At 50.2% G+C, this 16,658-nt stretch overlaps 1 protein-coding gene across 1 annotated transcript in view; it reads left to right on the top strand.

Annotated features, from left to right (window-relative positions):
• GCN1 (GCN1 activator of EIF2AK4) overlaps positions 1-16,658 on the top strand; it is a 54,017-nt gene that overhangs the window by 6,713 nt on the left and 30,646 nt on the right. Inside the window, exons 3-22 of the mRNA XM_081037608.1 lie at positions 646-709; positions 1,235-1,366; positions 1,830-1,938; positions 4,639-4,737; positions 4,829-4,963; positions 5,702-5,770; positions 5,899-6,007; positions 6,910-6,984; positions 7,256-7,384; positions 7,854-7,904; positions 8,256-8,354; positions 8,570-8,743; positions 10,039-10,191; positions 11,418-11,510; positions 12,556-12,631; positions 12,774-12,933; positions 13,804-13,993; positions 14,089-14,213; positions 14,962-15,140; positions 15,423-15,516. Of these exons, the coding sequence (XP_080893734.1) occupies positions 646-709; positions 1,235-1,366; positions 1,830-1,938; positions 4,639-4,737; positions 4,829-4,963; positions 5,702-5,770; positions 5,899-6,007; positions 6,910-6,984; positions 7,256-7,384; positions 7,854-7,904; positions 8,256-8,354; positions 8,570-8,743; positions 10,039-10,191; positions 11,418-11,510; positions 12,556-12,631; positions 12,774-12,933; positions 13,804-13,993; positions 14,089-14,213; positions 14,962-15,140; positions 15,423-15,516 (2,315 nt within the window). The remainder of the gene's footprint in view (positions 1-645; positions 710-1,234; positions 1,367-1,829; positions 1,939-4,638; positions 4,738-4,828; positions 4,964-5,701; positions 5,771-5,898; positions 6,008-6,909; positions 6,985-7,255; positions 7,385-7,853; positions 7,905-8,255; positions 8,355-8,569; positions 8,744-10,038; positions 10,192-11,417; positions 11,511-12,555; positions 12,632-12,773; positions 12,934-13,803; positions 13,994-14,088; positions 14,214-14,961; positions 15,141-15,422; positions 15,517-16,658) is intronic.

Raw genomic sequence — 16,658 nt, 5'->3', positions numbered from 1 at the left:
GAACTGCTCAGAGCGGGGCCTGCCATCCTGTGAGGGTTTTATTACTCCTCCCCGTGTGTCTTGAAAAGGCATTATGCATTCTCACCCCTGCACTTTTGCTCGCGCTAACACCATGTGGCATGGATGTCCCTGTCTTTCCATTTTCCCATAGCCTCCTAATCTATCTAACAGGCCAAGCGTCTGTGTCCTTAAAACCTTCAGAAACCACTCCAGGTACAGGTGTTCTTCCCTTTTCCGATCCTCATCGTACTTAAATTTTGGTCCTAGGTTTTAAAACCATTTATGAGAATATTCATAAAGAAAAGTGCACATATAAGGGAACAGCTCACTGGATGACTGCAAACTATCAAGAAGCAGAGTAGTCCAGATCAAGAAGCAGAGTAGTCCCAGCATGCCAGCACCACACTCGACAGCATGTTAAATTTTGAGGCCATTTGTATTGCCTTAGTTTCATTCATGTAACAATTGTCCACCTGAGAGCTTTTCTGTGCCAGGTATTTTCCGAGAGTCCTGTTTTGCCATTGCTTTTTCCTCTTGGCAGTTCTCTGTCAAACAAATGGGGCATGTGCAGTGGGCACATGTCTGACAGTGCCTGCTCACGACACAGCTTTTATTGACTGATGGCTGGGTGATCTTTGCTTTCAGATCTGCCAGAGGGAGCAGTGAAGGGGCTCTGCAAGTTGTTCTGCTTGACCCTGCATCGATACAGGTGAGTCCCACCCAGAGGCCCAGTGTCAGAACACTGGTGCAGAGAGGTGGTTCGAGCCCAGGCTTTGGAGCCTGACTGACTGCCTGGGCTCCAAACCTGGGCCATGGCACATCTGAGCTGTTGGATCCTGGGCAAGTTACTTAACCTCTCTGTGCCTAAGTTTCTTCATCTGCAGACTGGGCGTGATGCTATCAGCTACCTGATAGGTGGTGGTTAGTAAGTGTAACGTGGCAGAACAGGGCCTGTCACGCCGTGAGTGCTCAGTCCGTACGCTGTCATCAGTCATGCTTGTGAAAGCGCTTGGCCTTGGTGTTGCCCTTATACCCTTCATGGCTCATTTGCCATCATTAGCTACTTCCAGAATTCCCGGAGGTGGATTTATCTACTTATTTCCTAATCGCATCATCTGTGATCCCTGGAATACAGAGCAGCCCGATTTTCCTGAGGAGACCAGCACTTGGCCTGAGCCTTCTTGCCTTTGCGCCATGTCCACGTGTTCCCCCTTCTCTTCATTCTTCCCTCTAGAGATGCAGCCTCCCGCAGGGCCCTGCAGGCAGCCATCCAGCAGTTGGCTGAGGCCCAGCCAGAAGCCACTGCTAAGAACCTTCTGCACTCTCTACAGTCTTCAGGCATTGGCTCCAAAGCAGGTGTCCCCAGGTGAGATGTAAAAGTGGTGGCCCACTGGGGGTTGGTGGCGTCCAACTCGGGAGAATCTGGTGCCGGTCAGCTGTACTGAGTCGCTCTGAATGTGCCCGTCTCTTTCCCTGGGCAACTCAGAATGGCGCCCAGTTTGCCTTCCGAATGGAGGGAGGAGCCAGGGTGGCAGGCTGTTTTGAGGGGAAAGCAGTTGCCCACCAGGCAGTGAATGGGAGGAGCCATCTTTTTGTTTTTGTCTCTGTAGCTGTGAGCGCCAAGAGATGGCAATTTAGCTGGTGAGGCCTGCACTCCTTGTCCTGAATTATCACAGATGATTTCTGGGGAGCTGGTTCCAAGGTCTGCCCAGGTGTAGGTCACAGGAGGGTCCTACGTACCGTGCAGGGCCTTGCGGTGACCATGTGTCTTTAAGATGGAGGCTGCAGCTCTGCACTCACCTCTCGCCTGCCCTCCCTGTCCTCTGCAGTAAGAGCAGCGGCTCGGCCGCCCTGCTGGCCCTGTCCTGGACTTGCCTTCTGGTGCGCATTGTCTTTCCTTCGAGAACCAAGCGGCAGGGAGACATCTGGAACAAACTGGTAGGTTCCTCAGGTCTTTGGAGTAGTGATGGTCAGCTCTCTGCAGAGTTGGGACATGTTTAGGCACCTTCTCTGTGCCAAGGGCTCTTCTCGGTGCCAGGTCTCAAGGTGTGTGACTTTGACGAATGGGCATGAGTGCAACATAGTAACGTTCATCGATTTATCAACTATCTTTGAGTTGCTCTGTGTCAGGCATGGGGCTAGGCACTGGGGTTACTGTGATGAGCAAGGAAACGTGGTCCCTGCCTTCATGGTGAATGTGGAAGACATGACAGGCCAGAAAACAGGTAATCTGGAAAACACACCGAAGTAAAGGAAGCATTTTGGTTTTTTTCCGGCTATTCACTCCTTTCCCTGTGCTTGGATTTCAGTGTTGGACCAGCTCACAGAATACAATTCATGCCTCGTGTTTTGGTCCTTAAATTCTCTCCTCCTGTTCTATGCTGACTCCTTCCACTTTCCCTGCCTTGCCTTCCACTAAGCTGAGATGGCCCAATAGGCCAGGTTGAGCGGCCCTTTTGGATGTCTAGGTGTGCTTAGTGGAGGGCCAGAGGAACGTCCTACAGCTTAGTGAAAAGGAGTCTGAGGATCTTGGTGTGGGCCTGGTCCTTAGCCGTGAGATTTGGCCGACTACTAACTTCTGAGCTGTCTCCTCATCTGCGGAATGGGGGAAAGTACCATCTCCCCTGTCCACCACCAAGCATTGTCAGGAAGATGGGCTCAGACGAGGTGTGAAAGGGCTGTAAAAACTCAAAGAGGGCCATGCAGGTAAATTGTGAGGAGAGAATGGCCTCAGAAAACCAAAAGCACCTCTCCCTGAAGCAGCCAGTAGTAAGACGTATTGATGGCCTCGTCCTTGGCAGCTTACCCAGGACACATCTAGGGATGACGATGGGATGGCCATCGGTGATTGATTAAAGGATAAGAACACTGAACCCTCGTGGGTAGTGGATATGCGGGAATTGAACTCCATTTAAAATGCAGGTTTCATTGTTAACGTAAGATGGGTCACCTCTGGCTCCCTCTGGCTCATCGCCAGCGAGTTTTTATGACCATTGTCCGAGGTAAGTAAGTGTCCCGTGGTTTCCTGAGTGGGAGGTCAACACCAGAGTGTTTTATTTATGGGACAGAATGCGTCTGGAGCCTGAGACCATGTTTGGTTTTTTTCTGCATCTTGAATCCTTTGCTCATGGCTACATGTAAGTTGGAGTTAATTGAGTTGCTCAAATATTTGTTGAGGGCCATCCCACATGCCAGGCTCTGAGGCCAAAGCAAAGAATAAGACACAGGACCTTGTTCTCAGGGAGCTTACATTACTGTGGAGACGGTGGACAACAAACAGGTCCGCAAGTAAATGATGAGATGTAAAGTCATGCTGCAGACAAGCAGGTAGGAGGATAGAGTGTGCTGGAAGGTCATGGTGGAAGGAAGGCCTCACAGAGGGTTTGTGCAGAGACCTGAAGGATATGAGAGAATAAACCAAGCCCAGATCAAGGGTTAGCACATTCCAGAAAGAAGGAACAGCAATAGAGTTCTGAGTCCATGATCAGCAAGCTTAGTGTTTTAATTAAAATTAAAAATTATTTTAATTAAAAAATAAACAATTTTAAATTCAACAGTTGTCGAAGGATATTCTTGTTTCATTCCCACCCCTGTCCCTTACCACCTAGGACCCCTCTGTTAGTAGTTTCTTATGTGTGTTGATATAGTCTCCTTATATATGACCAAATAGGTTTTTTTATTCAAATGGTAGTGTACCATACCTACTTTTTCCTTTCACCTTGTTTCTTTTTTTTTAACCAGTCTTGGAATTTTTTCCGGAGTAGTACATAGAGTTTCTTGTTCTGTATGACTGTTTACTAATTCTTTGAGTAAATGAACCACAGTATATATAACTAGTCCCCTACTGATGGGCATTTATATTGTTTACAATCTTTTATTATTATAAAAAGTATTGCAACAAATCGTCTACATATGCCATTTTGTACACATGCATGTGGAATTCAGCAGACTTCTTAAGCATGCCCTTTTTCTCAGGATGGCTATTCCCACTGCTCACCCCTAACCTTGGGCGTCTGTGGCATATCAAGTCTGCCTGAGGTTTTTTTAGTTGAGCACCCATTACGTGCATCACTCTGGGTTGGGCAGTGAGCTCCACGCAGGCCCGGCTCATTTCACCCGTCTTCTCTTCTATACCCACAGTGCCTAGCATTGTGCTTGCTGTTTAGTCAGTGTTCAGTAAGTATTTGTGGAATTAACGAAGGAAAAGTCAAGGCAGATAAAGAAAGAAATGAAAGGGAATGCTTGTCCTTTTCCTGCATGGCACTTAACCTCTGGAATTATATATTCATTAGTGTGTTTTTTTGTTTAAGATGTTTTTCTTCCTCTGGGCTGTAAGGTACATGAAAGCAGGGATCACGATGTCTCTTGTTCTCCATGTGTTTTCATTGTCTGACCTTTAGTAGGTGTTCAAGAAACATTTATTAGAGAAGTGTTTGAGTGAACAGATGTAATTGCAGGATGGGCTAACTGGGCGGGGTGGAGGGAAGGGTCTGGCCGGAGCTGAGTGGACGAGGCCTAGTAGAGATGAGCCCAGGTTCTGGCGGACCTGACGAAGGCCGTGGGCAGGCTGCAAGGGCCACGGGACCTCCACTCCCTTTTCATGCCCTCACCTGACTGAGTCTCTCCTGATCCTGGCAGGTGGAGGTGCAGTGCCTGCTCCTGCTGGAGGTGCTGGGCGGCTCCCACAAGCATGCCGTGGATGGCGCCGTGAAGAAGCTCACCAAGCTGTGGAGAGAGGTGACAGGAGGCAGCAGGGTGTGGTGGCATGGCTTCTTCCTCACCGTCGCCCCTGCCATCTGATACTCAAGCTATATGCTTTCCTCCTCAGAACCCCGGGCTGGTGGAACAGTACTTGTCGGCCATTCTCAGCCTAGAACCCAGCCAGAGCTATGTAGGCCTGTTGGGGCTGCTGGTGCAGTTCTGCACGAGCCAGAAGGAGTTGGACGTGGTCAACCAGCACAAGGCAGGTGGACTCGCGGGAGGGGATGAGAAGAGGGAGCCCTGGGGTGACCCTGGCCTCACCTGCAGCTTGTTGTTTTTCTCACTTGGGACCCCAGCCTCTTACCATGATACATGAACTTTGGGGATCTGGAATGTTTTCACTCCAGCTCTGGCTTGAGGTGAATTCTGGCAGTCATTTGCTCAACCCGCAGTTGAGCAGCTGTCACGTGCCAAGCACTGTGCCAGGTGTTGGGGATGCACTAGTGAGCAAGGCAGCTGTGATCCCTGCCCTCATTATACCCGGTAAGCACGACAAAGGAAGAGTGCAAGAAGCCATGGCATTCTGTAACGGGGGACCTGCCTTCGATTATGGGTCAGGGAACACATCTCTCATGCAGGAACCTAAAAGGCGTTAGCAAGGTCAAGAGGTGAGGGGAGCCTTTTGGGCAGGAATGTAGAGGAGGTGAGTGGGGTTCGAGCGGTGCGAGTGGGTCAGAGAGGTGTGAGATGCAGCCGGCCAGGGAGCAGGCAGGCCTCGAGCTGTGCCAAGGACCTTGGACTTGATCCCAGCAGCAATGGAAAGCTGTGGAAGGTTTTTAAATGGGGAATGGCATGATCAGTGGGACCTCTGTGCTTGACACCGTGAGATTTGGAGCAATGTTTTGTATTTTTTGGAGACACTCCCACTAGAGGGATCTCTTAGGCCAGGGATGAGGTACTTCAGAACAGCAAGGTCTAACCAGATCTTTGATTTCTCTAGAGTGCCCTGCTGGATTTTTATGTGAAGAACATCCTGATGAGCAAAGTCAAGCCTCAGAAGTATCTATTGGTGAGTGAGATGTGGGCCTTACTCACCTGGACAAGTTCAATCCCATGTTAAATTTGTGACTCGGAACTGTGCTTTATTCTTGGTCTGTTCCCAGGAGGGCTGGGGGCCTGACTCCTTTCTCTTTATAGGATAGCTGTGCCCCTCTGCTCCGATATATGTCCCACTCGGAATTTAAGGATTTGGTCCTGCCCACCATCCAGAAGTCCTTACTGAGGAGTCCAGAGAATGTTATTGAAAGTAAGTTGCTGCCACACGGGACAATGGGAGGGAGACGAGTTTCCTGATAAGCAGCACCCCCAATATTGGCAGCAGGAAGCACTGGGGATGGGAGTGAGGGATGTATTCACTGTTTATCTCATTGGACTTTGGGGGAGAGATCAGGAACCCTTTTAGAATATGCTGGAAGTCATGGGCCCTCTTGCTGGAAGAATGCACAAAAGTATATCAGCTTAGAATACCACATACAATTTTAGAGGTCCAAGAACCTTCTGGAGACCATTCAAGTTAAGAGCCTGTGCTCTGGGTAGTTTGAACTTGGCATGGAGGTGGCACTTGAAACCATAAGATCTGAGGGTTGAGTCTCTGTCCTTACTGTGTTTCCCTGAAAATAAGACCTGGCCGGGCAATCAGCTCTAAAGTGTCTTTTGGAGCAAAAATTAATATAAGACTGGGTCTTACCTAAGACCACTCTTTGGCTGCTGTGAGGTGGACAGCTACAGGAAGACTCTCATGTGGGGGGTTTTGTACTGACCAGTATTATATTAATTATACTATATCCGGTCTTACAAAAGATCAGGTCTTATAGTACAAATAAGACCGGGTCTTATATTAATTTTTGCTCCAAAAGACACATTAGAGGTGATTTTCTGGCTAGATCTTATTTTCGGGGAAATGTGGCATTTAATCTCGGTAAAAGGTGTATGTGGAATGTTGGAGGGATTTTTTTGCTGATTGGGATGGAGCTGTGCACAGCTTTACAGCAGACCTTTGAGACAAAGGTGTGACCATTCGTGACCATATAAAGAGTGGTCATGGTTCTGTGTGGCTAGATAGCAGGCCTGACCGCATTTGTGGGCAGTAGGGCACAAATGGGTACTATACCTGAAACTGACATGGTCAGTGCTTTCTGTCCCGCTTAGCTATTTCCAGTCTCCTGGCATCAGTGACTCTCGACCTCAGCCAGTATGCCCTGGACATCGTGAAAGGACTGGCTAGTGAGTATCCTAACCCCTCTCCAGTGCTGAGAATGGTACCGTGAATTTCGGTGGAAAGCTCCCATTAATTGTAGAAAATGGGGTAGGGGACTTCTCCAGTTAGAAATGCGGCTTTAACTTAAACTACATTTGCATAGTTTCTTCCCTGAGATCCTTTATAATGAGAACATAGTGCTAGGATTGAAGAGTTGGGAGCATGGAAAAGACAAAGATGAAAGCCTGCATTCTTAGCTCTCGGCAGCTTCTGAACAGCAGCTGTCTGTGTGTCTAGGTCAACTGAAATCCAACAGTCCCCGCCTGATGGACGAAGCCGTGCTGGCACTGCGGAACCTGGCCCGCCAGTGCAGTGACTCTTCTGCGATGGAAGCCCTGACTAGGCACCTGTTTGCTGTCCTTGGAGGTGAGCAAGCCTTCATGGCTGTGGGGATGGCCGAGGTGTGGCCCCCGGCGTTCCCCGTACACTGGGGCCTGCCTGGGACTCGGTGCTCCAAGTCTGCTCGTGGGTAGGCCATGCGGCCAGGAGGATGTGCAGGTGAGTGTCCGTGTATGAAGAAGCAGAAGCACTGGGAGGCCAGGGTTGGCAGAGCCATCTCAGTTTTATGTTTTTTAAGTGTGTGCGTTATTGTATGCATAGCGGAAAACAAACTAGATGGAAGTACACCAAAATGTTGATAATGTCTTCAGATTTTCTGTAAGAACATACTACTTTTTTATTTGGTGGGGGGAAGCTAGTAAATATTATTTTAAATCCAGCTTCACAATAGAAAGACTCCTTCTGGAATCAGAAACTGTATCTCACACACATGACTGCATTACCCACCCCTTTGGGAAATGTGGCAGATGTGAATCTTTGCTGTCTCTCCTCTCAGGCTCGGAGGGAAAACTAACTGTTGTGGCCCAGAAGATCAGCTTCCTCTCAGGTATAGAATTTCCCCCCAGGTAGAAGTAGCAGGAAGTGTGGTAGTGGATGAGGTGTGATGTGACTCTTGGGTAAGGTGGGTCCCTCTTTGCGTCCTGACTCCTGTGATGAGCAGGGACATCCCAGCCTGGCTTCCGGGACTCTGCTGCCTGCCTGCTTGGCGAGCGGGCCCTGTTTAAGTGTAGCGGGAAGCCTGGCTTCTGTAAAAGGCAGGTTGTCTGGACGGAGAGTTGAGGGAAGGTCACTGGTGGTCGGGAGAGGCATGGCTACTGTGAGGTGGACAGCGGCAGGAAGACTCGCATGTGGGGGGTTTTGTGCTGACCAGGGGCTGAGCGGCGAATCTGTCTTTCAGGGATCGGGAGCGTCAGCCATCACGTGGTGTCTGGGCCGTCCAGTCAAGTCCTGAATGGGACCGTGGCTGAGCTGTTCATACCATTCCTCCAGCAGGAAGGTAATTCTGTGCAGCGTGGTGAGGATGCAGTCTGGACCCATCTTTCTTTGACCCTGGTTTTCACAATGGGAGCCTGCCACAAACCCCTTCTGAAGGCACACCTCCCCCAAAGCGTCACTTTCCCTTGTTCTTTTGTTTGCTTTCGTGTGCTGCTGGCAGTGATTGGATGCCAGTCTAAGACCTTGGCCTGATAGGACTTCTGCTTCTTGCCCTAGTTCACGAAGGCACTTTGGTGCATGCCGTCTCTGTCCTGGCTCTCTGGTGTAACCGGTTCACCACGGAAGTGCCCAAGAAGCTCATCGAATGGTTCAAGAAAGCCTTCAGCCTTAAAACCTCCACCTCCGCAGTGAGGCACGCCTACCTGCAGTGCATGCTGGCCTGCTTCCGAGGTGAGACGCCTCCCCCGCAGAGGTGGTAGAGTTTTTAGGGCATCATCACCATTCCAGGCTTTCCCTTTCGGTCCACCTTACTTTGCATCATTTCTTCCTGAGCCTCTGGAAACGTCAGGCATAGTCATTCATAAAGGCTAGAATCAGAGCCCAGTTTTCACAACAAATTCTGGCTTGTCCCCCTTATCAGATCTTCAAAGTATAAAGCTTTGTTCCAAGAGGCCCCAGAACCAGAATCTGTCACTCCATTTTCCATTATCTGAAATCGTGGAGAAATGATTCTGATAGGACTGATTCAGCCTCATATGAAAATTGTATGTGGACCTCTTAAGAAAACACCACTGTACTTGCTTCGGTGCTAACAAAGCTATCACTGGGCTTGGGCCTCCACCTCCTTCGTCAGCAGCTGGGGGAAACTTTCAGATCTGTACGGAGGCTTGATCCCAAGGTAAAAATCTCTAACACTGACTTCCACCTCTGAAATGGGCTAGTATTTCTTTTTTCTAAAGTTTAAACTTAGGATGAGCTGTATTCAAAGAAACGTCTGGTAGATTCCAGAGCTGCCTCTAGAGAGGGACCCCCTTCTGTACAGTTCTGTACTCGTATATCAGTTTGTAATTTTGCTATGTTCATCAACCTTGATTTTGGAGTTCTAGATGGCAGAGACTTGGTGTAACCTCGTCTGCAGCTTGGGCTGGTTCTGCTCGGTGCTTTTAAAATAAACATAATATAAATATAAAATAAACATTTCTTGGATTTGAATGCGTATCATCATCTGGATGAAATACTTGTTTCATTGTGAAATGTTCTGATAGATCAGTTTAGTAGTTAATGTGGGTTTGGCTATAGTTTTAAACAGGTTCCTACTTTTTTTTGGAGTGGTTTTAATTTATAGGTCAGCAGGTTGGTACTGGTTTTGGAATTTGGGCCCAGAGGTCCTCTGGTTTGGGAGAAGAGCCCCGAAAGGAAATCGGTAGGCTTGAGGTTGGCCCTGACTCGTTCTCAAACCAGCTGTATGGCCTTGGGCAGCTCACTTAACCTCTCTCTCAGGCTGTTTCCTTATCCGTCCAGTGAATAGCTTTACTCTTCCATAGTAAGGAGCCTTCTAGCTCTAACCTGATGGTTGTAGAATTTGATTTAAGCTTCAGGTTCTGATTGTACTTCTTCGTAATAGTTCACAAGGTGACTGAAGGCTTTAGTCATCCAGCTCAGACCTGGGTGGATAGCTCCTTTCTCGAGTGATCTTGTCACTGCCCGGGATCGGGGTGATTAAGGTGCTGGGCCTCTCTCCACAGGTGACACGCTACTGCAGGCCCTGGACTTACTGCCCTTGCTCATCCAGACAGTGGAGAAGGCAGCCTCCCAGAGCACTCAGGTTCCCGCAGTCACCGAAGGGGTCGCTGCAGCCTTGCTGCTCTCAAAGCTTTCGGTGGCTGACTCCCAGGCTGGTAAGTCCAGAGATGTCCAGGGGAGCAGACAAGGACCTCTTCTAGAGTCCTTGGGACGAGTGTCTTGATGTTAAGGATTTGACAGCATCAGCTTGACCACTTACTGCACTGGGTCAGCCACAGGACCACTTGTCATCTGCAGGGATGAGCCTCGGGGTCACACTGGGTGATGGGAATGCAGCCAGGGGCCTCTGTCACTGTCCTCCCTCACCCTGCTGCTCCAGTGCTCTGGGGTGGAGGCTTGTACCTAATGCCGATTGACCTGGGTTTAGTAGTGGGACTTTTAATTTAAAAATTGACTGTACATTTCTAGATTGTAACGTGGAAAGCTGCCCTTTAGGCAGCTGGTCTTCCAGCCACTAAGTTCCCCTCTGGATAGTATCACAAATTTTGTGTCCATGGATAGTTGGCTAACGTAGTGTATAGGCCATGTTATGTGCTGAACGTAGCTTGGAGAAGATTCTAGTCAGTACAGCAACAAGAGCTTCTTCATTCTTTTTTATGGCTACATGGTATTCTGTGCTTTCTTTAGCCCACTTCCTACTCTGTATGCAGGCATACCTGGACTTATTCCTATGGTTAGAAATGGAGTTCAGCTTTTTTCATGTTATTACCGTGTGCCATCTGGGTATATGCCAAGACATTGGGCTCCCTGGGGGGATGCAAAGATGAACATGACCTTGCTTCAGCAAATTTCAGGCTGCTTTACTCTATTGTTGGAGAGGAGATGCAAAAGGCAAAATGGGGCCCTGAAGCAGTTTTGAAGGCAGGATTCTTTTTAGTTTCGGGGCTTAGCATCATCAGGAAAGGCTTCATGAAGGAGGGAGCATTTGAACTAGGGCCTGGAAGGCTAGGAAGGATTTCACCTGGTGGAAGGAACCGCCCAGTGTGAGTTCAAACCAGCCCCAGTCAGGGAAGGGCAGGGAAAGCACAATGCGTGAAAGTCAAGTCTTTCAGCCTGGCGCTGGACTAGGTGGGAATTGATGGGAATCAAATAGCTCGCCTGGGCTCCTGTGGGCAGCAGAGAACCACTGAAGGTTTTCATGTGGGCGATGATACCAGAGGACTGGTCAGATTGCAGGCCCGGTGGGCAGAGTCTAGCAGTGACCTGTCCCTGCAGTGGAGGGTCTGTTCGCAAAGCCAGCCCTGGCAGCTTCAGGATGGAGGGGACCAGCCCTGGTGGGCATGGTGAGTTGTGTCGTGGGGTGACTTTTTCTTTCTTGCAGAGGCCAAACTGAGCAGTTTCTGGCAGCTGATTGTGGATGAGAAGAAACAGATTTTCACATCTGAGAAGTTCCTGCTCATGGCTTCAGAGGATGGTGAGTTATTACCTTGTTAGTTGAACTCGAGATTGGGGCTGAGTCTCTCTGGAGGGTCTTCAGAGAAGACCCTTCCCTGACTGCCTGTTGTTTTGACCAGTCAGTTCTGCAAAAACCTGGACCAAAGTGATCTTGCCAAGAGCGTGGCTCTCATGCAAATGAATTCATTCCTGTGGGGTGTGGAAGGCTAGGGAAGTGGGGGGAAGTGGGAGATTTGTGCAGGCAGAGCACTGATGGTTGTGAAGCTGTGATACTAGGTATAATTATAGCTGATTGGGTAATTGGTGTTGTCTTGGAGGTTTTCTTGTATTAAGAAGCAGCAGAGAAGCTCGGGTGGAGTGTGCTTGGCTCCACTCCCCTTCCAGGAGACACAAAAACTACTGGCAGAGAGGGAAGAGTTGACCTTTAAATGTATGTTTAAAATTCTGTGTAGCCTGAGGAGTGTCTGCTGCTAATTGGTGATTTGAAAAGTCTTTGACTCACAAATCACAACATCCTGTTAATGAGGTACAACTTTTAGTCAGTTCCTGATTTTAAAAAATAGCTTTTCGATAGGAAATACGTTCACATAACTAAAAAAATAAAAGATCCAAGAGAATCTACACTTAAAATTATACCCCTACTTTGATCTCTGGCCACCCAGTTTCCCGGCCATGGAGAACCCATTTTATCAACTTCTGTGTGTCCTTGATATTTTGTTTTTATACCAGTAGATATCTTTTATGTGTTAGTTCTCTACTTTTGTTACACAAATGGTAGCATGCCGACTATACGCAGGGTGCTGTCCAGATTTGTAAATCACTGCACATCTGTGTATAATGTGTACTATTCTTTTTTAGAACTGCATAGTAATTTTTAATTAATTAACAGGAAGTATATGCTTTTCCTTGTTCCACACACGTGTACAAAGTAAGTCAAGGGAAGGGAATTCAATTGAGCTATTGCACATCCAGTGATAATCACACTTACAGTTTGGTGTTCATTTCCCAGTCCTTCCAGGTGTGTTCTCTATTTTAGAAACACTTCTGCTTCTCTCCCCTCCTAGCCCTGTGTACCGTGTTGCAGCTGACAGAGCGACTTTTCCTGGACCACCTGCACAGACTCACCGGCAGCAAAGTCCAGTACGTGAGGCTCACTGACCTCCTTGGGCCAAGGAGGCGAACCTGGCAGGAAGCTGAGAAACGGGGTGTGCGGGGGGCATGTGGGCTGTGGAGAGCCCTGCGCCTGGCCTGCCCCCAGCACGGCCTGCGCTTGTGCTTGCAGGCAGTACCACCGGGCTCTGGTGGCAGTGCTCCTGAGCCGCCCCTGGCACGTGCGCAGGCAGGCCCAGCAGACGGTGCGGAAGCTGCTGGCCTCTCTCGGGGGCCTGAAGCTGGCGTACGGACTCCTGGAGGAGCTGAAGACTGTCCTCAGTTCTCACAAGGTGAGGGCGTCGGGGCCGCAGAGCTGGGGCTCAGACCAGCCTCGCTGACGTAGCGTATGCCGTGGGGTTTGGGCTGGGCCGCCCTGGGGCTGTTCTCACTCAGACTCTGTGATGCCAGAATCTTCTCCCCTGCCCGTAAGCTCCAGTAACATCTTATTTCATATGCAGTGGACTCTAGAACAACGCATGGGTTAGGGGACACGACCTCCCTCGCAGTCAGAAATCTGAGTACAGTAACTACAGTTGGCCCTCTGCATACGTGAATTCTCAACTGCAGAGTTGACCCTTTGAACTGAGCAGGTCAGTTGAACTGTGGTCAGTTGAAAAATGTCCACGTGTAAGTGGATCTGTGTCGTTCTAACCTGTTGTTCAAGGGTCAACGGTAATTCCTTTCCAAAGACTTCTTTTTTCTTCTCTGGTTTTTGATACATAGCTCAACCTTTCATTCTTGAGTAATGAGTAACGCTTTATATTTTTTAAGCGTTTTGTAATTTGTAAAGCATATTCTGCCCATTCTCCCTTTGGATTTTACCCAGTGTCGTTAAAGGGCAGCCAGGCTTACTACCCTTTTTTACGAGTTGTCCAGGGTTCCAGGAGCTGAAATGACGCGCAGGGTCTCCCAGCCGGTGAGTGGCAGAACTAGGAGTAGACTTCTTTTCCTCCCTGAGTGTTATAGGTGCAGAGTCGCAGCTGCTTCCTCCTTCCAGGCATATCTCACAGCCCGCGGACCCCAATGCAGGGAGCTGGGCATCAGCCTCCACTTGAGCAGGGACCCCGGAGAATAACATGAGTGAGAGGCAGCTGTGTCCCTGTGGACCAGGCCAGCACAGCACTCTGAGCATTGGGTTCTCACGTGTTGTCTCCACTCAGGTGCTGCCCTTAGAGGCCCTGGTGACTGATGCTGGGGAGGTGACTGAGGCAGGCAAGGCCCTCGTGCCTCCTCGGGTCCTGCAGGAGGCTCTGTGCACCATCTCGGGGGTGCCAGGGCTGCAGGGGGATGTCACCAACACCGAGCAGCTGGCCCAGGAGATGCTGATCCTCTCCCACCACCCATCCTTAGGTCTGTGGCTGGGGTGGGTACAGGAGGGCAGGGCTCTGCTGGGCAGGGGGCGGTGGGCCAAGCAGAAGGCCTCAAGTTGCTCCCCTCCCCTTCAGTGGCAGTGCAGTCTGGACTCTGGCCAGCGCTTCTCGCTAGGATGAAGATTGATCCAGAAGCCTTCATCACCAGGCACCTGAATCAGATTATTCCCAGGATCACCACCCAGAGTCCCCTGAACCAGGTGATGGGCACGTGAGCTGGTTCTGGCCTCAGGTCAGAGTGCAGGGAGGGAGAGGATTCAGAGAAACAGATGAAAGTATGATGAAATGTAGGTTTGGATCCTTGGGTTGCAAGTGACAAAAAATGCAAACTGGCTTGAGCACAAAAGGGATTTACTGACTGCTAAGTGCCAGGATCTGACTGGACGGGGACTCAGATGTCCTCCAGACATTGTAGGTGGTGCCTGCAATGTCTCTCTCTTCCATTTGTGTCCCGTCTTTGCTTTCCACGATGTGGGCTGTATTCTCCGGCAGTCTTTCCCTTTCCAGTAGCAGGGTGGCTGCTAGAGTTCCAGCCTTACAGCTTGTCTCCCGTCATCTCCAGTGGGAGAAGCTTGTGTTTTCCAGTCATTTCAGCTGGGATCTCACTGCCCCTGGGGGACCTGACTTGGGTCCTGTGCTCATCCCTGGGCCCATCCTTTTGGTCTGGGTCTCATGCCCACCCCTGGAAAGGGTGGTGGTACCTCCACCTGAACCACAGATTGAGAGTGGGGGAGGAGTGTGTCCCCCCAAATCAGGGTGGTAGTACCAAAGTAGTAAATGTTTGCTAAGAAGACAGGCACAGGCCACAGCTGTCTACTCCAGTGGGCAGTGCTCAGAAAGAACGGGCAGGGGCACAAAAAAAGGGAGTCAGTTACCAGGAGCGTTGAAGTGGGGCTGGACTCCTCTCTAGTGCCAGCTGTGGCGCACGCTGACTATGTCTGCCTGCAGGCTTCCATGAATGCCATGGGCTCCCTCTCCATCCTGTCCCCGGACCGGGTCCTCCCGCAGCTCATCAGCACCATCACTGCCTCGGTGCAGAACCCTGCTCTGCGCCAGGTGACACGGGAGGAGTTTGCCATCATGCTGACTCCCGCCGGGGAGCTGTACGATAAATCCATCATCCAGAGGTGAGATGCCACTTGTGGCTCAGTTGCCTTTCCTCCCCAAGCCTTAGTTTTCTTGCCTATCAGAAAGAGACGACACTTCCTTTGCAGGGTTGTTGGGAGAAATGGATGAATCCATGTGTCCATTCATTGGACAAGTGCCTGCTCTGTTCCAGGCCCGAGCTTAGGTCTGGGGTGCAAGAGCATGTCAAGTACCTGGCGCTTTCCCGGTGCATGCTGCTTAAAGGCTAGCTGGGATTTCATGGCTGCTGGGAGGCTGCATGATCACCTGCTCTGGTATTTCAGTGCCCAGCAGGACAGCATGAAAAAGGCCAACATGAAGCGAGAGAACAAAGCTTATTCCTTCAAGGAGCAGATCATCGAGCTGGAGCTGAAAGAGGTGAGTACACGGAGTGCCTGCCGAGCTTGGTGGCCTCAGGCTGGTGGCTTTTCCTGTTGCACATATGCTCTTCCCTTAGGTCATCCTGAGGCCCGTGGCACATTCCTCTGATCCCGCCCACCCATCCTGGGTCCTCCTGGGTCACCTTTATTTACCCTTTCTCAGGAAGTTTCTCCACCCCAGACTCACGGAAAATCAGTTGTGCTCTCTGCTGGGTGCCGGCGGCGGTGCATACGTTTTCTCTGCTAAGTGGTGCTGCTTGAATCCATGCCTGCCCACCCAACTCCTGTCAGGCTGGGGTCTGTCTTGACTCCCGACAGCAGGCTTGGGGACTGGCACAGTGTAGCCTCTGGGGAATCGTGGTTCTATGGTCGTATTCAGCTTGTAGCAGAATACGCGGTGCTCTTCCCTGTCTCAGAGCCTTCGCTCTTCCCTCGGTCTTTACGACTCGGGGTCCTTCTTGTCTTTCACGTCTCAGCCCATGTGTCCTCATGTCCACTGCTCAGAGAGGTGCCATCCTGCCCACCTTGTTTAGAGTGGACCCTGCCCCTCTCCTTGGTTACTACGTATTGTACTTACCCCTTTCCTAACATTTTTCATGACCTGAAGTCATGTTGTTATGTATCTGGTTGTGTGTTCATTGTCTGTTTTCACACACTAGACGTGTGCTTTGTGAGGACAGGGCTGGGTGTTGTCCCTCAGTGTCCTCAGCATCTAGAGCTATGCCTGGCACAATGCAGGAGCTCAGTCAGCACTTGAGGAATGAAGGAGTGCTCAGTTGGCCTTTTCCAGCCTTCAGCTTCCACTGGGGAGAGTGTCTGTAGGGAGGGGCGGCCAGCAGGGAGGCTGAAGGTTTGATTCTGAAGCTGTGTGGCTCCCCGAATGCCCTTTTCAGCACGTTGAGGGACTTTTCATTTCTCTCACAAGGCATTTGTCGGTAGAGAACCCAATAAGAAATTGCTTCTCTCTGTTCTGTAGGAACCAGGTGGTTGCGGACTTTGTGGGCGGTGGGGAAGCCACGTGGTGGGTTTGGGGGCTCAGGTCACAGACAGAGATGGCCTGGTGCTGACTGTGGAACTAAGCTCGCCTTCCTCTCATTGGGAGGGAAGGTCTGTTTCCTGCAGATGGAATTGCTTTGCTCG

The sequence above is a fragment of the Rhinolophus hipposideros genome (assembly GCF_964194185.1).
Source record: "Rhinolophus hipposideros genome assembly, chromosome: 24".
Taxonomy (NCBI): Eukaryota; Metazoa; Chordata; class Mammalia; order Chiroptera; family Rhinolophidae; genus Rhinolophus; species Rhinolophus hipposideros.
Note: the sequence above shows the minus strand (reverse complement) of the source record. Positions and strands in the feature narration are given on the sequence as shown.